Source organism: Ursus americanus, chromosome 2 (assembly GCF_024610735.1).
Source record: "Ursus americanus isolate L20-20 chromosome 2, mUrsAme1.1.p, whole genome shotgun sequence".
Taxonomy (NCBI): Eukaryota; Metazoa; Chordata; class Mammalia; order Carnivora; family Ursidae; genus Ursus; species Ursus americanus.
Window position 1 is genome coordinate 36,422,646 of NC_142128.1, and position 24,269 is coordinate 36,446,914.

General features: G+C 51.1%; 1 protein-coding gene across 3 annotated transcripts in view; it reads right to left on the reverse strand.

Moving 5' to 3' along the window:
- SEC14L5 (SEC14 like lipid binding 5) overlaps nt 1-24,269 on the reverse strand; it is a 44,312-nt gene that overhangs the window by 10,017 nt on the left and 10,026 nt on the right. For 2 of the 3 annotated variants that reach the window (XM_045783890.2, XM_045783889.2), the window contains exons 3-15: nt 20,562-20,711; nt 20,050-20,181; nt 17,943-18,071; nt 17,121-17,313; nt 13,800-13,912; nt 11,673-11,862; nt 9,593-9,681; nt 9,431-9,501; nt 7,764-7,935; nt 4,230-4,364; nt 3,044-3,178; nt 2,277-2,504; nt 1,213-1,391 (exon numbers count right to left, since the gene is read on the reverse strand). In XM_045783890.2, the coding sequence (XP_045639846.2) occupies nt 1,213-1,391; nt 2,277-2,504; nt 3,044-3,178; nt 4,230-4,364; nt 7,764-7,935; nt 9,431-9,501; nt 9,593-9,681; nt 11,673-11,862; nt 13,800-13,912; nt 17,121-17,313; nt 17,943-18,071; nt 20,050-20,181; nt 20,562-20,711 (1,916 nt within the window). The remainder of the gene's footprint in view (nt 1-1,212; nt 1,392-2,276; nt 2,505-3,043; nt 3,179-4,229; nt 4,365-7,763; nt 7,936-9,430; nt 9,502-9,592; nt 9,682-11,672; nt 11,863-13,799; nt 13,913-17,120; nt 17,314-17,942; nt 18,072-20,049; nt 20,182-20,561; nt 20,712-24,269) is intronic. The other variant, XM_087870696.1, reaches the window with a different exon arrangement.

Genomic DNA, 24,269 nt, shown 5'->3' on the forward strand with positions numbered 1-24,269 from the left:
CAGGCTGGCAAGCAGTTTCTGGCCCACCCTTCAGCCTCCACCTGCCCTCCTAGAGGCAGCAGCCCCAGATGCTGGTGTCTACGGTGTCTGTTCCCTGCACTGGTGCCCAGTGGGCAAAACAAGCTGTTTCCCAAAGAGGAAATCACCAGCCCTCCCGTGCTGTGGGGCTGTCTTTGGAGTAAGGGACTGGCCCAGTATCTCTCACACGGGCCTACTTGTGCCCTTAGGGGACTTGGAGCTCCCCCTGGCATATGGATACAGAGGCAACACCCAGGAGGGCATTGAATATAAAGAATATAAAGCATCATTTTTAGAAGGAAACTAACAGGGGCTCTTGGTGGCTCAGTTGGTTAAGTGTCCGACTCTGAATCTCAGCTCAGATCTGGATCTCAGGGTTGTGAGTTCAAGCCCCATGTTGGTCTCCACACTGGGTGTGGAGCCTACTTAAAAAAAAAAAAAAGGAAACTACCACAGATATGTCATGAAGCAGGATGCAAAATTGCATTTGTTTTTAAAAGATAAAATGTAAAGCCTTGAAGAAACCATCTGCTCCATCTCCTCACCCTCTGCTTCATTTTTGCTATCAAGTGCTTACTGTATGTCTCAGTGAAGGGCAGGCTTCCCCCAACCATTTCTTTCTGATGACAACCCCATGATGTAAGGGCTTCAGCAGTCCGCGTTTAACAGATGGGGCGGTGGAGGCTCAGACACCTTAAGTGACTTGCCTGAGGTCTCACAGCCACCAGGAAGTGCTTGAGGTCCCTTAACCACTACACTTCCTGCCTCTCCGAAAGCAACATTTGGGGAGAGGGGTCTGTGAGACACTATTCTAGAATATTCTAGAACAGTCCAACCCTGTTTTATGGGTTTCTAGGAGTGAGAGGAGGTCCAAATAGGAGGGCTTTGGGCTCCCAGCCATTGATCTGGTATGTTAGGCTTCTGTCCAGAATTTCTTTTGAAGGGGAGGTTCTGTAGCTAACGCAGCATTTGGACATAGTGTTGGATCCAACTGCTCACGCAGGTGCTGAACCACTGGAGAATTTTAACCATAACAGCGCTGGGGCTCCACCCTTGGATAAGCTCAAAGGCAAGTAGGGGAGATGAATCCAGTGTCCTCCCGCCCAGAAGGAAGGGGCCTCAGAAGTGCTATGGGCGTGGCCTGGAGGGCAGTAGGGGGCCCTTCCTGCCCAGGCTCCCTACTTCAGCTCCTACCTGAAGTCCTCAGACGCCAGCACCTCGTAGTAGTAGAGGAGTTTGCACTTGGGGCCAGGGCTGTGCAGGGCCGTCAGGACGTCCTCTACACCTGGGAGGCTGCAGGCCACATTGCCAGGGGGGCTGTGCATTTGCCACTGGAGCAAGTAAATGCCAGGCCACCGAGTCACATGGGAGCCCTGAAACACAGCAGCCCTGCCTGAGGCTGTGGTCCGCCTGGCGACAGACAGGAGCCCCTTGCCAAACCAATGCACCAGCAAGTCTTCCTCGCAGGGCCTCCCAAAGTCCTCCTTGACCCTTCTGCCATTAGCCCCGTATCTGTGGGCGCCGAGAGCCTCCCTCTGATCTGGTGGAAGTGGAGGCCTGGGAAGCGGCTGTGGTTGCAGGAGAACAGGTGCAGTTGGTGAAATGCCTGGATTTTGTTGGGCTTTTATTCTGTTGCCCCAGGAGGGATCTGGCAGGGAGCTGGCAGGTTGGTTAGAATTAGTGGAGGGCCTGGACAGTGAGCATGGAGGTGTTGTAATAAGAGCAACTTCAGGGAGGGCTAGGGGTGCTGGTGTGTGAGGTGCAAGACAGCCTGCTGCTCAGGGACCCTGGGTGAGATCCGCCATGCTCCCTGGAGTCTGTGCAGTGTGAGTGAGTGAGTAGAGCTGGGGATCTAAGACTTGCGAGCACTGGCCTCGAGGAGCATGTGAGTAGCAGGAGGGTTCATGTTGCAAAACGCATCTGAGTTCTGTCCCCAGACTTAGAGCGTCTCTGCTGCATAGGTTCTGAAATTAACACATCAGAAATCACTGGGAGAGGGTGAGGGATGCAGAGTCCAGGCCTCGTGCCCAGGGGTTCTGAGTTACGCCCCTGGCATGGGGCCTGGCAGTCTGCATCTTTGACAAGAGTCCCAGGGGATTCTGAGGCTGGGGTCCTGGGGTCCCCAGAGTCCTAGATCTGCCCGGTTCTTTCTCCCTGACTGTCCTACAGGGTCTCCGAGGTCAAGGGCCAGAACCCTGGCACACAGCGAACACTCAATCCTGTATGATGAATGAATAAATGAACAAAGGAGTTCAAACCTGGATGCTCTCCCCTTCCCGGCAGACAAGAGGGGCTTCCACACGGCTATAATCCACACCTAGGACCCAGCCTTTGTCTGTCAGCTGCCCGCCAGCCCTGGCCCCGGGCTCCTGGGGGCCAGGCTTGGGCATCTGCTTGCTGTGGTACAGGCTGAACACCACGTCCCCTCTCAGGATGTCAAAGTCCCAGGTGATGACTGACTCCCCCTCCAGAATCTCCACCACAACCTGCATGGGTCGAGGGGAGGAGGGGATAGTCTGAGAGTCGGGTCGGGGACCCCACTGGGAGTGGGGAGGTGGGATGGGGAGGTCAGCTGCAGTAGCAGCTGTGGGGTACCTACCTGGGTCTCCAGTCCCCGCTGTGGGGAGGATGGGCTGCTGAGGCCCCCAGCCTCCACTGTCTAAGAACTGCTCTGGGCAAATGGACCTGCCTGTGTCTGAAATGGCTGGGAGGTCCCACCCTGTCATGGGGTGGGTGACCCACAGCCAAGGATGGATGCGAGAGTACAAAAGGCTTGTCCATCTGTCATGCTCTGCACAGCCCAGTGCTCCCCTTGGATCAGGCTGGGCAAGACTCGGCTACATCGCCCCTGTGCTTACATCCATCCCCACACCCACCCTGTCCCACCTCCTTATAGGTTTCTCCCTCGAGCTCACCCTCAACAAATCGCTGGCACAAGAACCCTGGTCTCAGGCTCTGCTTCAGGGGACCCTGGCCTAAGACAGCACCCCAGCCCAGTGGGCCCTCCCAGGCCAGGTCCCAGCACCTCGTGGGGGGCCCCTCGGAGCACGCTGGCCGACTGGTAGGTCTCTCTCCACTGCCGCAGCTGGTCCGTGTGCTCCTGTTCCTCTTCCGTCAGATAGAGGGACTTGGGGACCAGCCCTCCTTCAGGGACATTACACTGGGGGACAAAGACAAAAGTGGCAGGCCTGGCTGACCCACAGAAGGGTGCTCCATGCACCCTGAAACTGCACTTGTCACAGCAAGTCCTTAGGGAGTAGGGTACAGGGCTTCCATGACCTCATTTACTCTCCAGAACCACAATGCAGTAGGAGCTGTTATTCTTTCCGTTTCACAGAGGAGGAAGATGGAAGCTCAGAGAGGTCAGGCCACTTGCCTGAGATCACACAGCAGAAAGTGGCTGAGCCTGGGCACAAACCCATGTTTATCAGGCCCCCCAGGCTCTTGTCTCTTATTACCATGCTGGTCTTACAGGCCCATTTGCTAAACATAAATCTTGCATACGTATCTCAACAAGTGGAGAAAATGGGCAAGCGTGGCAGAATTCCTAGGAAATGCCTTTTTTTTACTCAGAAATCACGTAAGCTCGGAGTTTGGTATTCTGTTAGAGAAGAGAGAGGGGCCTGCCCTCCCACAGCCAGGTGAGATAAGACCGTCGTGACCCAGGGTCACCCCTTCCTGTGTCATCTCACCCCCAGGGGGAGGCAGTAGAAGGGGTCTGTGTCTCCCTCCCCTTGGCCGATCTTCCCACTCTATGGGGCTGTGGGTTGGGAATACCCTTGGTGTACCTTTGGATACACCAGCTCCAGAGTCCAGACCACTGGGATGTTTGAGTCACCTCTCCCGACAGCAGAGGGCGCAAAGTCAGCAGGTAAACTCTGACTGCTACCTAGCAACATACTGAATGGGAAATACCAAGGTAAACCTTTGACTGGCCTGGTCTCTGGGCTTCCAGAAACTTCCATCTGGATCACTATGTTTGAAAGAACCAAAGTAAGGCCCTTCCTTTGGAGAGGATGCACCTCACTTTGGGGCAGCTTCGAAAACAAGCCCTGTCCCCCAAAAGAGAAAGCATGACCTCTCCAGCTCCCAGCACCTCACACACAGAGTGGAGGGCCCCACTCCAGCCTCCTTGGGCCTCTGCAGCCCTGCCCCAGCAATCTCTGGCTCCTTCCAAGGCCACAGCCCAGGGCCTGCAGCCACACACTCACCACACACTCTCCCCCGAGGAAGTCGGGGATCACTTCTTTATCCAGGTAATCCACAAGACCTCCGGGGCCCTGGTAATTGCTGCCACTATAGATGAGGAACTTCTGCCTGGTGTTCTCATTGATGAAGGGGCTGATCTGAAGTGAGGGAGAGGAGACAAGATGGCATGGTGTTTTTGTTTGTTTTATATTGAGATGTAATTCATAAAGAATTAAGCATTTTATTATTGTTTAATTTTTTATTAATTTAAGTAATCTCTATACCCAGTGTGGGTTTTGAATTCATGATCCTGAGATCAAGCCTCACATGGTCTTCTGTTCTTTTTTTTTTTTTTTAAGATTTTATTTATTTATTTGAGAAAGAGAGAGCCCACTCAATGACTGGAGGAGGGCAGCAACAGAGGGAGAAGGAGAAGCAGACTCCCCGATGAGCAGGGAGCCTGACACAGGGCTCAATCCCAGGACCCCGGGATCATGACCTGAGCCGAAGTCAGATGCTCACCCAGGTGCCCCAACATCGCATACTCTTCTGATTGAGCTGGCCAGATGCCCAGAACTAATCATTTTAAAGTGAACAGGTCAGGGGCACCTGGGTGGCACAGCGGTTAAGCGTCTGCCTTCGGCTCAGGGCCTGATCCCGGTGTTGTGGGATCGAGCCCCACATCAGGCTCTTCCGCTGTGAGCCTGCTTCTTCCTCTCCCACTCCCCCTGCTTGTGTTCCCTCTCTCTCTGGCTGTCTCTATCTCTGTCGAATAAATAAAATCTTAAAAAAAAAAAAATAAAGTGAACAGGTCAGTGGGTTTTAGTTCATTTACTATGATGTATAACTACAACTTTCCCATAATTCTAAGACTTTCTCATCACCCCAGAAGGAACCCCATTCCTTTTACACATTCATACACATCAGCAGTCCCTCGCCGTGCCCCTCGCCCAGCCCCTGGCTACCACCGATCTGCTTTCTGTCTCTATGAATTTGCCTGTTCTGGACCCTTCATAGACATGGAATCACGTGATACGTGGCCTTTTGTGTCTGGCTTCTCTCACTCAGCATCATGGTTTCCACGTTCATCCACATCGTAGCCTGGGTCACTACTTTGTTCCTTTCTATGGTTGAATAATATTCCACTGTATGGATCCTGTTTGGTTTACCCCAGATGGAAAGTATTTCAACCCTGAACGCTAAGCTGCTTGTTGATCCATTGTTTTTCACAGCACCCTCACCCAGTGCTGGTGTGGTAGCTGACTCAATACATAGTTGGGGCGGGAAGGAAGGACTTGATATTGTCAGGGCACGAGCCAATTCAATGAGGAATGCCACAGGCAAAGGATCAACAGGGAACTGGGAATCCCACCTGTGTGGTCACTGTCCTTCAGCCTCCACCCCGGGAAGCGGTCACCTGCGGGCCTCGGCAGCCTGGCTCCGTGCCACTGGCTTCCATCTGGTGTGGCTACTGGGTGGGGGGTGGGGGGTAGCAGCAGGAGATGGGAGGTGGAAACAGAGAAAGAGGCCAGGGTACTTCTTCCCCCAGTCCCTCCCACCTCAGTGCCCCTGGACACCCCCAGTCCCACCCCGTTCCAGCTCTCATGGGGCTCGGTAACAATGTCATCCCCTCCGCTTGTCCCTCCAACCCCCGGGGGTGGTCAGGGGTCACTGCAATGGCTAGCCCCTGGGGCCTCTCCATCCTGCCCATACCTCTGCAAGGAGTTCTTTCATGTTACATCCCCATCAAGCCACTGGGGTGAATCCCACTTCTGGCCAAAACCCTAAATGACTGGCTCCCACCGCCACCCAATATACAGCTTCTTAGAAGTTTCCAAATAGCAAAGGAACTTCATTTTCACAAAGATCGGGATATTTAAAGATAAAAAGCTTCAGGAGCAGGTCCTGCCTGTCCTTCCTGCAGCTCCTGCTCCCAAGTCCAGCCCCAACAGAACCTTGAAGTAGCCACAGGAGCCAGAGAACGTTCTGCCCCAGAAGTCTGCTCACATCCTCTCCTGCTGACAATCCTCCATGGCTCCCTACTGCCCCAGGACAAAGTCCCACCTTCACCACAGCCTGGACTTGGCAGACACTGGTCCCTGAGCATTTTCCCAGCCTCTGCCAGGGCCATCGGCCCTTTTGCTCCTTTTTGCTCCAACCATTCTGGACTGGGTTTTCAGTTTCTCAAAAGCATCAAGTACAATCCTGCCTCTAGGCTTTTGCCCATGCTGTGTGGGTTGCCTGGCCCATCCTTCCTCCCCACCCTTCCCTGCATGACTCCTGCTCCTTCCTAGGGTCTCAGCCACAAGTCACCTTCTCTGAGGGACCTTCCTCAGTTCACTTCCAGTCTAAATTACCCCCCTGCGTCACCTGCTGCCTGACTTAGCCTCTTCAAGAACCTGACTGTCCTCACACCCTTGTCACAGGGAAATATGAAGCGTTTGCTTGTGTGGGGTTGTCTGCTTTATCTCTCTCTGGCCCAGGACAGGGGTGGGGAGACACAGTGGCTGGCTTGTTTACTCCTAATCCCCAGCGCCTGGAAGGTGTCTGGCACATAGTAAGTGCTTAGTGAAACACTGAACCCACTTAACTCTCAAATGTCTATCCTGATTGAACCTCAATTTATAGCAGCAGTTCTCTGGTTTTCTGGGGGCACTGAATCCTCAGAGGGGCCTGTGGACCAGTAGCAAGGCCCCAGGGCAGTGATTTTTAACTGCCAGGGACAACCTAACCTGCTCATGGTCGTGAGATTGATTCAGCACATTGTGACTAGCCTATTTTTAATGGAATGAAATAGAAGAGCGAAGAGGGGTATGGAGTTAAGGTGACCATCACTTGTGGATCTGTTTCAGTGTGTGCGTGTGTGTGTGTGAGCACGCACGTGTGTGTATGTGTTGGGTTGCAACATAACGTGTATTTCTTACTCTGGGTCTTGGGCAAAAAGTTTTAAAATCCCTGCAGCACAGGATCCCAACACTCCTCGGAGCCGACTCCCAGGAGCCCCGGGAACACTGTACAGTCCTGAGTGTGACTCTAGTATCGACAAAGCAGGACAACAGATACATAAATCATGGTCTATCCATACAGTGGAATCGTATTCAGATATATAAAGGAATGAAGTACTGATCTGTGCTACACCATGGATGGATCTGAAATCATTACACTCCATGAGAGTAATCAGATGCAAAAAGCCTCGTATGATCCCACTTACATGAAATATCTCAAATAGGCAAATCCATAGAGACAGAAAATAGATTGACGGCTGCCAGGAGCTGGGGAGCGGGGAGGATGGGGGCTGCTGATGGCTACGGGGCTTCCTTTTGGGGTGCTGATCATGTTCTGGAACTAGATGGTGGGATGGTTGCACAGCTCTGTGAATCTACTAAAAACGACCAAATTCTTCACTTTGAGAGAGTGAACCTTAAGGTAAATGAGTTCTATCTCAATAAAGCTGTGGCTTAGAAGAAACGACACGGAACAAACAGGCCGAGGAAACCCCCCCTCCCTTCTCAGCCGTCTCCACTGGGCAGGGGCCTGGCCCAGGCGCCCGCTCTCACCAGCGTCCAGAGCACAGGGAAGACACGAGGGGCTCGCACGATGAGCAGCCGGCCCAGGGTCTCGGGGTAATTGTCCTCCACCACCTCAATCATCCGCAGCAGGGCCTTCACCCCCGGTCGCCATAGGTGACGCATGTTGAGACCCTCCAGGTCCACCAGGCAGGTCCAGGAGCTTCAGAAAACATGCACTGCTCACTCCACCTTGCTCTGCCACCTCCCAGGACCCCTGACACCCTCAGGGGGCCTCGGGGGCTGGCAGACAGGAATGGATGGAAAGGCTCAGGAAGGCAGGGCTGGGAGTAGAGGGGCAGGACACTCTCGTGGATCCTATCACCCCTGACCCTCGGCTGGGGAGGCCATGTGGTGAGGAGGTTCAGACCTCTGAGGCTAGGCACCTGAATTCAGGTGTCACCTCCACCCCTGAGAGCTGTGTGATGTGGGCAACTTCCTCATCAAGACAGTGGCAGTGACAGTAAGAGTCCCCATCTCAAGCGGTTGTTAGGATTAAATGAGATGGTATGTGTAAAGCTTTCTGCAGGGACAGGCCATAGCACGCACGCAGTAAAAGCCAGTTATTGCTACCAATTGTTGAAAAGGTGCTGACTGCTAAGAGCACATGCTCCAGAGCCCGGATTCAAATCCCAGCTTTGCCGTCTGCTGTGTGGCCTTGGCCAAGTTCCTTAACCTCTCTGGGCCTCCATTTCATTGGTACTAACTCATTAGGGAAATGACTGTTTTACTGCAGCAGCTAGTTCTCAGGAGCCTCTCCATCCTGCCTTTGTTCCCTTCATCCAGCCCACACCACTGCAAGGAGTCCCTCGTGACACCCTGTCATCTGAGCCATCTCAGGTGAATTCCACTTCTGATCAGAACCCTGACTGAGCAGTTCCCCACCCCAACCAATGTATGTCTCCTCAGGAAAGCCCCAAACAACAAAGGGACTTAATTTTCCCCAAAATCAGGCTACTTCAGGATAAAAAGCCACAGTGGCAGGTGCTGCCTGCCCCTTCCCCCGGGCTGTAATAAGGGCAACACAAATCAGGTGCTTCGGAGAGCACCTGCTGCAGAGTGAGTGTTCCACATGCATTTGCGTTATCCCTCAACGGTCGTTGTTTTTGATGATGCATAAAGAAACGCTGGGACTGGTGATATTATTCCCACGTTACAGATGAGCAAGCTACAGTTCAGAAAGGTTCATTGCCACTGTAAGTAGTCATGTGGGAAACTGAGTTCAGGCAGAGGAATTTGGGGAAGTCAGAGAGGGACGGGGTTTACTGGATGTGCCGTGACCCCTGCCTGGGAGACAGAGTCAAGGTGGCACTTGAGGGCGGGCAGAGCTGGCCTCACAAAGCAAGGTCCAGGGGGTGATGTGGCACAGGGGTTCATGTCCTTGAGCCCAAAGCAGACAGGACCAGGTTCAAATCTCAGCTCTGCCACTTACCCACTTAGCAACAATCTTGGATGAGCATTGCCCCTCTGAGCCTCAGTTTCCCCCTCCACAAAGAACAGGGACTATAACAGTCCCTGCCTCACAGGATAGTTGTAAGAATTAAGAGAGGACATTTCTGTAAAGTACCTAGCATGCTTCCTGGCCCAGCATCTATGCCCAATGAACCTTTGCTGTTTTTACTATTTTGGGGGAATTTGCTCCTGGCAGGGGTTCTTGCCTGATGGGACGGCCAAACTGCTTTGTGTTCCCTTCACATCTCTTCTGTCCTTCCTCGTTGACGGAAAGAACCTGGAAAGTAGAGAATGTGCTGGCAAACGTTCACTTGGCTGCTCCACCCACAGGCAACCCCAGGATCCAGGGAGTGGGGACCCCGACTCACGTGCTTCAGCAGCGCCTCCTCCCCCACGGCCTTCATCAAACCTTTGGTGTCCATGTGGCCCAGGCGCAGGATATAGAGGGGGCGGCCGTCTTTGTAGGCGAGGCAGGCCGAGCAAAGAGAAGGGACATTATTTCAGGGGTGCTGGTGAGAAGGCAGGCCCAAACTTCTCCTCAGAGAAGGCTGTGCCAGGCTGTGACTCAGCCTGCCCCTCCTGTCCATTTATTTGCAAACGCTCTGCCTGCTCCCAAGAGGGGTTGACACTAGTTATGGTGGAAGAAGCAAAGTGTCCAAGTGTCAAAGAGACGGATTTACATCATACAGGAAACTGGGTGAGGGGATGCGGCAACTCTCTCTATGACCTCAGCAACTTTTCTGAAAACCTGTCCTAAAATTAAACACTTATTTTAAAGGTTTTTTAAAAAGGAGGGACAAACCATGTAAGGAAGGAATATGGAGAGAGTGGAAAATGTTGATTCTTAGCTTTAAGTGAATAGGAAAACCAAAGTGAATAGGAAAAATAAGGAAGTAAATACGAATACACTCAATTCTTGTTATCATGGTAGTGATGTTTTCTAAAGTCACCTTGAACACTGACTTAGGGAACAGTGAAGCATCACTTCCCCGAAAACTATGGGGTGAGGTCCCTGGGAACCTCTAGACATAACATTTTTGTTAACTGGTCGATACGTAACCTTGTCCTGAATTTCTTGAATTCAGGTGCACTAGCCTTAGAGGCCATGTCATTAAGGCACTTTTTGGGGGCTATGTTGTTGATTCATCAACATCAAACTCACGGCCAGCAGCACCACACTCAAACCTGGACGAAGTTTATCACACACACATTTTCTCTGTGAGGCACATCGCAGCCTGCTTGTGCTCCAGAACACTAGCCAGCACTTGTGCACTTTGCCTGGGGGCTGTTTTAAACAGCAAAAATCACACACACACACACACACACACACACACACACACGGCACAAAATTGCAAAAAAAAAAAAAAAAGTAGTATGAGGTGGACTTTAAAAAGGACTCTTGTTAACAATATGAGAGCCGAAGCAAGAGCAGAAGGACATCCTGGGGACACGCAGGTCAGACAACTGATTTTTTTGCCACTCTGCCCATGGTCATAACTGACCGCAGAGCACCCCCAGTATTGATTTGGGGGTTACAAATAAATTTTGGTGAGTGGGCAAATTCACAAATATGGAATCCATGAATAATGAGGATTGACTGTTATTAATGTGCTCCAACCGGTTCTTCAGGAGAGTCAAGCACTCACCCTAATCAGTATATATGAGTTTTTACATAAAGGGCATTGAAAAGCATAATGGGCACTGGCGTCAGGGGCTGCTTAAGAAACCGAGAGAAGTTATTCGTTGTGGGTTAACTAGTGTCCTCCAAAAATTCACGTGCACCCAGAACCTCTGAATGTGACCTTATTTGGAAATAGACTGCAGATGGAATTAGTGAAGGACCTCCAGATAAAATCCTACTGGATCAGGGTGGCCCCTAAATCCAATGACCTGGTGTCTTTGTAAGAAGAGGAGAGGACACAGAGAGACACCCAGAGGGAAGTCATGTAAAGACAGGCAGAGATTGGGGTGACATGACCACAAGCCACGGAACGCCTGGAGCCCCCAGGAGCTGGAGGATGCAGGGAGAGATGCTCCCCTAGAGACGTTGCAGGGAACATGGCCCTGCCCACACCTTGAGTTTGGGCTTCTGCCTCCAGAGCGATGAGAAGACACATCTCTATGGCCTTAAGCCACCCAGTTTGTGGTGATTTGCTATGGCAGCCTCAGGGCACTAATGCGTACTCATGTAGCCATCATGTGTGGGGTCCCAAAGATCAGAAGCAAGGCTGGGCTAACGCTGCCACTGAGTGAGAAATGTTGCTTCGAGCCCAAATGTCGATTCCGGCCCTACTTTCCTCATGGCTGGGTGAACCCCAAGGGCATATCCAGGTGTCCAGAAGAGTCAAAAGGAAAAATAATAAGATGCCAACATGAAGAGTGGCCTTCAAAGCACCTTTGGCAGTGACCAAAGTGTATGCTCTGCATTACGTAGGTAAAGGGACACACCTATGTCCTGGTAGTGCCAGCCCCCTGCATAGAATTCCTCCAGGAGGGCAGGGGGTCGCCACGTCTGAAGGAGGAGATCCACCTGGTGCTGCTTTCTCCAGCTCAAGGACTGGCACAGCATCTCCCGGGCCTTGTCCAGGTGGAAGTCACGAGCCCGCAGGAACCGGAGGATGTGCTCATCTTTGGGAATCTGAGGAAAGAAGGAGAAAGCCCGTGGAATGGTATTCCTAACCCAGTGGACAAAATTATGGAGAATGAGTTTCCTGCCTTATCTGCAAAATACTTAGCTGGGAAAAGGACCGTACGCTTAACCATGACATAGTCTAGGGGTGGGCTGTGGGGAAAATCTGTGAGTTCTGGCTGCCTGACGTTCCTCCATGTACCTCTTTTCTTTGGGGGAGCTGCTTTTCTTCCCCACTCCCCAGCACCAATCCTGGTTTTAGCTGGTGTTGCCAATCAGCACTCCACTCCCATGGCCTCAGGGGTGGCACAACCCAATCAGAGCACGTGGGCAATTTAAATCAGAAGAACGGGTCATGAACTCCTTTCTCTGCAGTGGCAAAGGTGAGCCTGCAAGCCATGGGCAGCCACAGCTCCAAGCTCAACAGGAAAGTAAGTCTGACGGGGATGAAGCAGAAGTAAACAGATACAAGAGCTCAGGGGTCCTGGCCGCATGTGAGTCCTGGTTCGAGACAGGTTGCATGGCCCCCGTGCGAGGCTGAATGATATCCCTTCAAAATGCTTGTCCACCCAAAACCTTAGCATGGTACCTTATTTGTAAATGAGTCTATACTGATATAATTAGCTAAAATGAGGTCACACTGGAGTAGGTGGGCCCTACTCCAGGAGGGGAATTGGGACACGGACACAGGACACACAGGGAGATGAAGCCCACGAGATGATGATGGAGGCAGAGACTGGAGCGCCGCTTCTACAAGCCAAGGATTGGTGGCAGCCGCCAGAAGCCAGGAGGGAGGAGGCTTGGCACAGATCTTCCCTGAGAGCCTTCAGAAGTACCCAACCTGCCCACACCTTGACTTCAGACTTCTGGCCTCTGGAACTGTGAGACTAAGTTTCTGTTGTTTTGAGCCACTCAGTTTGTAGCATTTTCTTTCAGCAGCCCTAGAAAATTAATACACCCCACTCAACAGTTATGTGAGCCAATAAGTACTCCTCTCCTTATTTTTTGCCTCGACTCAAGCTGCATTCCTACCACACAGAACTCAGAGTCTAACTAATATGCCGAGGTGACAAGCTAAGAACCTGCCAGCTCTCCTTCCTTCCCTCAGGCAGGTATCAACAGGCAGGGGAAATTCAGCCCCAGCGAAAGCTCCCCTTCCATCAGTGCTCATCCTGAACCAGACACACGACTCTAGACACTTCACGTGCATTGTCCCTTGTAATTCAGTCCAGATGGCATATGCCAGCATTATCCCCCTTTCACAGATGAGAAAACAGGGGCAGACAGGTTAAAGCACAGCCCAACGTGAAAGTAACTCCCTTGTCTGCCCCCAACCCCAGCGTGGGGAGAGGACGGAAAGGAAGGGAGGGCTCAAAGTCTTAGTCAACAAAGCTGAAGGTCAAGTCCATGCTTGGGACCTACATGCACGATGGACATTCATGTGATGGGGCTTAGTGTCTGGAGCCATTTTTGGTTCTTACAACTTGGGGAGAAGAGCTCCTAGCATCTGCTGATGGAGGCCAGGACGCTGCTCAGCACCCATGCCGGGCGCAGGACAGCCCCAGCCCGTAAAGAACTGTCCAGCCTCAAATGTCAGCGGTCAGTGGTATGCACAGCATGCGTTATAGATGCATGAGACAATACATAACAAAAAGAAGGCAAAACAGGGGAGGTGGGTGGGGGGATGGGATAATTGGGTGATGGGCATTAAGGAGGGCGCTTAAAATAATGAGCACTGGCTGTTGTATGCAACTGATGAGTCACCGAATTCTACCTCGGAAACTAATAATACAGTATATATTAATTAAATTGAAGTGAAATTAAAAAAGAAAAAAGAAAGGCAAAATATAAGTTTCCAGCGTATTTACCTGGCCTGTCCTCCCCCAGTGCCTGAAGTGAGTAGCTGTCATTGAACATGCCCTGGTAGACCCCAGCTCTGCACCCACCTTGCCTTTGTGGGTCTCCTGCAGCCAGTGCCGAAGCTGGATCAGGCAGCTCTCCTGCACGGGCGTGAGATGGCCCAGGTACCTCTCAATGTAGTCTGCATCCAGCTTGTCCCCTGCAGGAGAAGATGGGGGAGTTCAGGACCAGAAGGCAATGCCACTCCCTTCTCCACGTGGTCTACCCTTTCTGGAACGCTCGCCTTACTGGCCGCCTTGGATCTGAAACATCGAGTACAGTGGCCCTTTCACCGAAGAACAGCCACGTGGGTTCCACGTCCTCTGGTCTTGCCAACCCATTTCCAAGGTGGTTCTGAAAACTCATGGTGGGGCCAGCCTGGATCTCACTGTGGCAAGTGACACGTCCTTTGACCCTGCAGCTGTCCTGCCCTCTGAAGATTATTAACAATATGTGCTCATTGTTTCTAGTCAAGCATCATCTCAGTGAACTGTTCCAACACCCCTGTGAGGCGGGCACACTGTCCCAACTTCTCGGAAGACAAAACTGAGGCCAAGAGAGGTTAAGTAGCAAGTGAAGGCATGCGGTGCACCCAGCATAAAAGAGATGGTCTGTAGATACAGTTCCTTTTGCTTTCCTGCCTTCCTGCCTCCCAGCCCCCTTGTGGGTTTGAGGCTTTTTGTAGACAGAGCCTTGACCCCAAAATACAGCCTGGGAGCTGCACGGATCATTCCCAGGGTTCAGTCCCATCCAGCTGCACGATTGAGCTGTTTGGGGTCAGCATGTGTGACATTTAGAGGCTGGGCTCCAACCTGAGGTCCCCATGCCCACTCGTAACTGCTGGGGTGGCAGATGCTGGCATGGTGAGGTACCTCAGCATGTGAGCATCACAGCGGTGGGTAGGTGGGCCACAAAGAGCAGCCCCCATGGGCACAGCTCGTTCTCTGTGTGCACAGTAAGAAAACAAATTGAATGTGTGCACAGTCAGCAGCAGGCCCCAGTGGTTCCCTCTAAAACAAAAAAAGTCCAGGGCTGGAGGTCAGTAGGCATCTGGGTAAACAGAGGCAGGAGAGATGCTCGCGGTGGGGGAGGGGAGCCTCAGAGTGGTCCGAAGTGGAGATGCTGGAGATGGGAAGGGGGCGTGGAGAGGATGAGGGAGAAAGCACAAGGGAGGCAGGAGATACCAGCATCCTTCCGGCCTCTATGCGGCTGTGAAGGCCCCTTTCTCCTGAGCACAAAGGCTCAGTGATTCAGGGCAGGGTGGAAGGGGCATGACTCTGCCTCTCGCCAGCCATCCCGAGCACCAGCCCTGCCGGTGGACAGCACAGATGGACAAGGAAGGAAAAGCCTGGTGCAAAATGAGGAGGGCACAGGGCATGACCACTGGACAATATGCACAAGAAGGGGCAGAAGTTTTAATTTTTATAAAATATTTTAAGAGTGCACATACCCCGGCAGCCAACTAGTGCATATACAGTTGGTACAGAATAAATATTTGTTGAATGAATGAATTCTGTTCTTAAACACTGCCCCAGATGTATTATTGGTTACATGGCCTATGCCCTACACTTCAGTGGCCCCAAAGGAAAGACCGAATCATCGTGAGCACAAGCATATGTTTGAAACTGAATTCATGGGATATGTGTAGTTTTGTGTCCTAGGGTTCTTTTTTTTTAATTTTAACATTATATTGTGGACATTTCCCATGTCAACAAAAGTCTAAAATATGACAAAGGGCTAATTGCCTTCAGTACAAAGAGCTCTTACAAACCAGTGAGAAATCAATGGGCAAATAGGAAAATAAAGTACAAGAACAGAGATTTGCAAAAAAGCAACACAGAGTCACTAAGCACAAGAAAATAGTATTTGGCTCCATTCATCTACCAGTGGTCACTTTTTGCTTTCAGTTCATTTTTTAAAAAATATTTTTATTTATTTGAGAGAGAGAGAGTGCACAAGCGGGGCAAAGGGGGTTGGGGAGAGAGACAAAGAGAGAGGGAGAAGCAGACTCCCCACTGAGCAGGGAGCCCAACTCAGGGCTTGATCCCAGGACCCCGGGATCATGACCTGAGTCAAAGGCAGATGCTTAACCAACCGAGCCACCCAGGCACCTCTGTTTAAAACATTGAATAGTCTCGTGGGGAGCCGGAGTGAAATGAGGAATAGACATAGCTATGCACTTTTGGAGGGAACATCGACTAGTACAACCTCTTTGCATGCCTAATTGGTAAATCTGCCAAAATTTCAGCTGCATATAACCTTTGACCCAACAGTTCAACTTAAAAAATTTTATGCTACAGGGCGCCTGGGTGGCTCAGATGGTTGAGCATCTGCCTTCAGCTCAGGTCATGATCCCAGGGTCCTGGGATTGAGCCCCACATCGAGCTCCCTGTTTGGCAGGGAGCCTGCTTCTCCCTCTCCCTCTACTGATGTCCCTGCTTGTGCTCTCTCGCTCTCTCTGTCAAATAAATAAAATCTTAAAAAAAATGTATGCTATGTATATGCTCATACAAATATAAAAACAACCTTAATTAGAAAGATATACTATATTTTTTAAATGGGGAAAAATTAAAATAAAAAAAACCCAGAAACCTAAATGTCCATCAATAGAAGATTAGCTAAGTTAACTAAAAATAATCAATAATCAATAAATGTTTATTAGCAAGTTATGGTACAACCACACCATGAAATACTGCAAAGTGCTGAGACAGAAGCAATGATACAGAAAGCTGTTCAAGCAACATTAGGAAGTGAAAATAATCAAAACATCCAGTAGGACGTATAATATGCTCTCATTGATTCAACGTAAGTTATACACATATGCATACCTGTATATACGTGTGTGTGTATATAAATATATATATACACACACACACACACACATATATATATATATATATATATATGTGTATATATATATATATATATGCCTAGATAGTTTCAGGAAATACAAACACAAAACTATTAGGGCCTCGAGGGAGAAGAAAGGAGTCTTACTTCCTAATTTACATCTTCCGAGAAATTTGAATTTTTCATCATCATGCATTACTCATATAATTAAAAATAGTAAAAAAAAAAAAAAAAAAAACCCACACAGAGAAAAGGGCAGCCCTGAGGCACCAGATCAGGTCAATTCCTGATTTAGAAATAAATCAGTTCTGGCTCTTGGGTCAGAAGGAAGAGAGGGTGAAGCAGCAGGAAAGAGAGGAAGCTGAGTCATTCCAAGTCCCAGACCTGTTCCCAAGGGGACCCGAAGCAATTCTTTCCCCACAGAGTGAGCAAACCCTAAGCAGGCTTCGGGGGACTGGGTGGCTGGGGGGGGCCAAGGGCACAGACCCGGCCAGCTGGCCTCCGCCCGAGGGACCTACCTTCTGTAAGGACTGTCTCAGGAGCAGGGCCTGGGACGCTGCCGGGCCTGTCAGCCTCCAGGGAGCCAGGATCCCTTGGGCCAGCCTGAGAGCGGGCGTCCTCCTCTCGGACGGGGGCAGGCGTCCACCGGGGAATGTGAGAGGTGCCCTGGGAGATGAGCTCGTTCAGGTAATGCTCAATCACCTCCTTCCCCTGGAAGCCAGAGAGATCAGCGGCACATGAGCACCAGGGCAGGAGTGCAGGGGTAAGCACGTCAGCCTGGGCGTCACCCCACCTGGCTGCAGTCCCAGCCCTGACATGTGGCTATTGAGCAGTTGAAATGTGGCCGGTCCGAATGGAGAAGTGCTGTGAGTGTCAAATACAAACTGGATTTCCAAGAGTTGTACAGAACAAAAAAATGTAAAATAGTTCATTAATAAGTTTTCTATGGATAACACGTTGGATAAAATATATCATTAAAATGAATTACAGGAAAAGGCTTCTCTCCTCAGTGATGGGTCTGAGATCTTTACACAGCAACCATTTTAACCAGGACAAAGCCCCACAGAAAGCCCTTCCTTTGTCCAGAGTTCACTACACAAGCCCCAAACATCAGGGACCCTCAAGGTAATGATTATGGTACCTCCATTATGGGCCAGGTGGTTTCCACTCATTATCTTGTGTGTTATGGTCATTATGAGGATACCCATTCTGTGGATGAGAAGACTGAAGCCAAGGAAGGTTAAGGATTGATCTTGCCCCATGTCACTTGGGTTGTCAGGTGGCAGAGTGGGTTTTGTGTACCTTCCTCCTTGTGACTGACACAGGAGCCCACCCCTTACCCTCTTGACGTTGGCTGTGTACTGCTTCATGGCAATCTTCTCCAAGGCACTTTCAAAGCCAAAGAAGGACCGGATGTCAAGCGAGGCAGACTGCTCAAAACAAGTCCACTCTTCATTCTCGGGGTGGACCTGAAAGTCAGGCAGGGGTGATGACAAGGTCTCAGTGTGGGGGATGCAATGCCCCCTCCCCTGGGGCTCTCTTCGTGATGTGGGCCCAGCCAGAGCAGACAGCAGACAGCACCCTGGGGGGGAGCCGGGGGGGGGTGTGCAGCAGCCTCGCCCAGAGAACAATGCAAAGTGTTAGAGAACAAAGAGCCTTCTTATGAAGGGACCCAAGAAAGTGGGTCTGGTATCTGCAGGCCTCTCCCTTAAAAACTATTATATAATGATATATTTAAATGAGTAATATATTTAATATATAATTATATATAAGCAAGTTATACCTAACTAGTATATATTTTAGAAATATTTTAAAGTATTTATATATGTTCTATATTTATATATAATATATATTTATTATTAAAAAAACAGATATAAGCAAGGACAAACTTTGTTGACACAACTACTATGCAGACCCAGGCTTAGTACTTCTCGAACTTCCATGGGCAGAAACAAGACCAGGGAGTCTGTTAAATATGCAGATGCCTGGGCCGAATGGGTCCAGGGCGGGGCCTGGAAACCTGCATTTCCCAAGCAGCCTTGGTGATGCTGGGGCAGCTGTTGGCCAAACTCACTCTGAGAAATACTGCACTAAAAATGATTTATAAAACACTGCCACCCACTCTTTCCTACAGGTAAGAACTGAACATCCTGGGCCCAGTTTCTAGAAGGTCCCAAGAGGAGTTGGAGATGTGGAAAGAAAAAACGATGGGCATTTACTGGATACCTGCTGTATACTAGGCACCATGCCAAGTGCTGGGGACCGGCCAGATGAATAAGGTAATGCCCCCCTATGGAGAAGGCTCCCCCCAGAATACCTCTAATGCACTATAGTTAGGATGTTGGACTTATCATCATGAAAACTACCACTTGGGATCTAGCACAGGCTAAGGGGGCTTTACCTACATTATCACATTTGCTCCTGCCGGCACCTGATGAAGCAGGTTCCGCTGGCAGATATGTAAGTGGTGGCCTGGGGAGGGGAAGCAACTTGCCCAACATCACTCAGCAAGAAAGTGGCAGAGATGGGCTGCATCCCAGCAAAGGCCTCCAGACTCCTCCCTCACTCCAGCCCCTGGGCCAGCAGGACCCTGCTCTTGCAGCCCCCATCCTCAGACTCCACTCATCCACTTCAGGGTCTTCACACATGCTGTTCCCACCCCAGAACTCTGTTCCCAGCCCTCTCACCTCTCACCTCACCTGTCAGCTCTCAGCTTCAGCGGTTCCTCCTCAGAGAGGCCTGAGGGACACTGTTACCTAAGAGTGCCTCTCCCCTTCCCTTCCCACATCCTGCCTGCTGGATCCCTTCTTAGCACTTGGGACAAAGTTGTAAGTATATGTGGACTTTTTTTCCTTATCTGTCTCCCACTGGAATGGGAGTTCTTGTGAGCACAATAGCCAGGCGAACTCGTCCACCACTGGGTGCCCTGGCAGGGTGCCTGGCACATAGTAGGTGCTCCATCAGTGTGTACTGGAGAACAATAATGATGACCCTTAATTATATTAAAAGGTAACACACCTACAGGGCTTTAAGTATGTGCCAGGCACTCTTCTAAGGGGTTTGGATAGTTTATTTCCTTTAATCCTTAGCACAAGCTATGTGGTAGGTGCGATCATTAATCTCATTTTAAAACAGCTGAAGAAACTAAATGAGGGTGCGTTTCATGGAGGAAGGAAAGGAGAGAGAGAAGAGAAAGGGGGAGGCAGGTTGCCAGGTTTCACCAACAAAACACAGGATGCCACATTTGAATTTCAGATAAACAATGACTAATATTTTGTGAAGTATGTCCCAAGCAGTATTTGAGAACACTTAAACAAAAAAGTATCAGCTGTGTATCTGATTGGAGACGTGAGCCAGTGTCCTGCATCTTATCAGACAAGGCCCTGGGGCCAGACGAGGGGGATGCTAGGCTGATGCATGGGGTGGGGGTGGGGGGCGCAGGCTCACAGTGTAGCTGCAGTTCTCATTGACCACTACGCGGCTGGCGAAGGTCTCGTTGTGGGCTTCGATGAGGAGGGTCCTCTCCCTCCAGTTCAACACGTTTCTCTGCATGAAGACTACATGCTCAACGCCCGCAATCTGCAAGGGAAGAACAGTGTGTGTGTGGGGGGGGGGGGCTTCAGGACATGGGGATTCACCGAGACCCCGGGCCTGCTCACCAGCTGGCCCAGATCCCTTCTCCACCCCCAGACCCTGAGACCCCCGGCACCTGCCCACTAGCCCTGGCCCTAGTCCCCAGCCCATCAGTCAGCCTGTAGGCCTTGGTCCTTCCCATTCCAGCCCTTGACCCAGACCCCGCCGCCCCCAACCCCAGTGCCATCCGGGCACCTACACTCACACACACTCCGTCCACCACCTGAACCTGCCCCCAGGTCCCCAGGCCTCCCACCACTCCTCCCAGTCCCCTCCTCCGCGGGCCTTCCCCACCCCCAGCCCCTGGGACACTCCTCCCTGCCCACCTTCCGCAGCAGCCGTGGGGCCTCGACCCGCAGCCTGCAGCTTCGCTCCACCACGTGCACGGCCCCGTCGGGGCTGCGGGACTCACGCAGGACCTCGCTGCCCAGGAAGACAGGGATCTGTGGGCAGGTGGGGAAGCGCTTCTCGTAGGCCTGGGGGGCAGAGCAGGAATGAGTGCCAAGGGGGCTGGTGGCCCTAGAGGGGTCCACTGCTACTGGAGCCTGAAGTTCAACCCTCCTCCCTCCTGCTGCTGGGCTGTTGTCTCACTTACAAGAGCAGAAACGTGTATTCCTGGCCTAAAATAAGAGCAGTGACCACTGCTGTTTTACCAACAAGACATCATTTTAACACCTGTTTCAGAGTCGTGACACACGAGTGCATGAGCAATGATTTGACAAGTCACTCATTGGCTCTGCATTTGAGATTTCATCCTCAGAAGGAAGAGTGGGCCTGCCTGGGGCATTTTAAAAGAAGGCATCTTTCAGAAAAAAAACACTTGACATAATCCAACACCTCTTCATGACAAAAACACTGAACAAATGAACAATAGAAGGGAACTTCCTCAGTCTGATAAATCACAGTCAATATCATACTCAATGCTGAAAGATGGAATACTTTCCCTCCGAGAGCAGGAACAAGCCAAGGATGTCCACTCGGCAATGTGTGCTCAACATAGCTCTGGCAGTTAGAAAAGTAAAAGAAATAAAAAGCATCCAGACTGGAGGACAGGAGTCTGTGCCGAGTTCCAGAAGTAAAAGTAATAGGGCAAAGCCACTGTGGGGTAAGCCCGCATCCATGGCTGACTGTATCCAAGTGGGGTCTGCTCCAAGCGCCTGTCACAGCCCACGTGCCAGGCAATAGGGATCAAAGCAGCTCTAAAAATAGTGCCGGCATCTGAGGACAGCACCTCCTCCCCCATCGCTCAGGGCTCCTCCCAGCTCAGCTCAGAAGGGTGGGGGGGAGAAATGGGAACGGTGCCCGGTGCCCTTGGTGTCACCCCAGGCCCCACAAGGCCAGCCCAGTGTGTCTTCCTGCCATATGGAGAGCCTGGTTGCCTTGTACAGACACAGCAGACACAGCAGGGTTGGAATAAGGAGCCCTTGTTCCCTAGCGGAGAGTGCACCCCCAGCAAGCATCTGCCCCCTGAGGAGGGAGCTGTGTAGCAAAGTGGGCAGATCCTGTGGCGGTGGCCAGCTGCGGGGGTGGGAGGCCCAGCTCCACCTCCTCCCAACACAGGCAAGTCCTTTCCTCCTCTAAGCCTCTTTCACCACCTGGAAAATGGGTATCTACCAAGTTTGCCTCCCAGAGTATGAAACCAGCTTGGCTACCTATGCAGAGCCCGGCTTATTTAAAGCAACCAGAATTTTCATTCTCTAGGCAACGAGACTCAAACAACAGCAGAACACAGGTTTGCAAGAATGGCAGACAGCTCCCTACCAGCGATATCTGAGTACTCCCTTGTCACCAAATGTAGGGTGCATGTTCCAGAATCGGACAGGCTCAGTTCATGTCTCTGCTACTTTCTCACTGAGTGGCCTTCTGAGCCTCTGTTTGCTCATCTGTAAAATGGGGTGGATTCCCATTTGACAAATGAAAGAACTGGAACACAGAGAGGCTAAGTAACTTACCCAAGGTCACACAGGGAAAACTGGTAAACCTGAATTTAAATCTCAGCGTGGTCCAGTCCCCATTCCCTCAGGAAGGCTTTGCTCATTAGTCAGCCTGTTCTTCTAGGCACCTGGGCAACAGCCAGGCATTGTCCCCAGGGCCGAGTGGTCAGTATTTCCCCCTTCTGTACCCTTAGTACTTCAACTCCTACTCTCCTGTGGCCACACCTCCCCTGAATTTCTGCACTCCCTCTAACTATTCTACAGTCTCTCCTGCTTCCCAGATGAAATGACATACTCAGAACAGGCCTGGATGCCTGGAACATGTCCCACACTCCATACTGTGGCCCACCAGGCCCCAAGCAGTCTTTCCCACCAGACACCTTCACTCTGCTCCAGCCACACCAGCCTTGTTGTTTTGGGAACACATTCTTATGGGTTCAGTTATGCACCAACCCCTCTCCCTCCACCACCAACAAAATTCATGTGTCTTACCTAGTATCTGTGCATGTGACCTTATCTGGAAATAGGTCCTTGTAAATGTCATTCGTTAAGATGAGGTCATACTGGAGGGGGGCGGAGACCTCTAATCCAATATGGCTGATGTCCTTACAAAAAGGGGAAATTTGATCACAGACACTCATACAGGGAAAACACCATGTGAAGATAAAGGCACAGGTCTGGGTGATTCCTCTACAAGCCAAGGAATGCCAAAGATTACCAGCAACGCCAGAAACTAGTTGAAAGGCACGGAACAGACTCTCCCTCAAGCCCTCAGAAGGAACCAATCCCGCCAACACCTTGATTTCAGCCTTCTAGCCTTCAGACTGTGAGGTAAAAAGTTTCTGCTGTTTAAGCCACCCAGTTTGCGGTCTTTCTAATGTCAGCCCCAGGACACTAATGCACCTACCATCTGTTCCCACCACAGGGCCTTTGTATGAGGTGTCCCCTCTCCTTGGACCACTAAGCAGTTTACCTGACAGTAAAGGAGGAGGGAGGCCTGAGTAACTGGGGCTTCCAGAGGGTTAAGAGACCTGGATAGGGGGTTGAGGAGATGCTCTGGCTTGAGGGACTCATCCGTGCTGGTCCCTCTTCCTTGGACATCTTCCCCCACCTTCACCCTTGTAAGGCTGCCTCCTTCCCTATTCTGTCCTTTAAGCCTATTCATTTCCTTGATACCATTTATCACATCCTTTAGCCATATCCTAGCTTGCATGTGGCGTGCCGAAGGCGTGGGCTGCATGCTTTTCCGTAGCACTAACCCCATACGTGTCTGTCTCGGTTCTTGGCACACAGTAGGACTAATAAATGCCCACAAGCAAAGAAAAAAATAATTTCAACTTGTCGATGATCCAAAAAGCCCCCAAAAAATGTGTCCCGGGAGGGGAATGACAGGCTGGGGAGCCAGAGCGTTCAACTGAGCTTTACCAGGCTGACTTCCTGTTTTAACAAACCTCTAGTTAGAAGAGCTCCATCTGGAGCCGCCAGATAACGGTGGAGGGCGGAGAGCTGGTCAGCAGCAGAGGCTGCTTTGGCATAGTTTTCCCTGACCCTGAAAGGGAAAGTGCTACCTTCCTCAAGTAGCAACGACAGAGCTATGCCAGGCATTAGGGCAGGGAGCGGTCAGAGCTCAGGTCCCATCTGGAAGCCAGGGGCCCCTAAATAAAGAGCCCATCCTGGTGTTGTATCTCCTGCTGGAGAGTCCCTGGGGTTGTGAGGCCCAGACCGATATTTATGGGGCATTAACCACATCATTTCTTTGTACAGTGCCCCAAGATGGAAACTAGTACTTCCCCATTTTACAGATAGGCAAGTTGAGGCTTGGGAAGGCATCACACAGTCAGTAAGTGCTGGGGCTGGAGTGCAGGCCCATCTGACCTAGACCCCAGCCCTGAACCACCCTGTCCTGCTCCTCAGGGAACTTGGCTACATCACAAGTGTCAATAATCTGGAAATGCTGAGTCCTGCTGGCCTAAAACCTGTGAGTCAGGGGCATCTTTGCCTTTGGCACATCACAGGGTCTTATAGGACCAAACAGTCTACAGCAAACTCCCGATGAGCTCCTGTCCCCACAAATCAGGCCTGAACAGCTCTGTGCTGAAC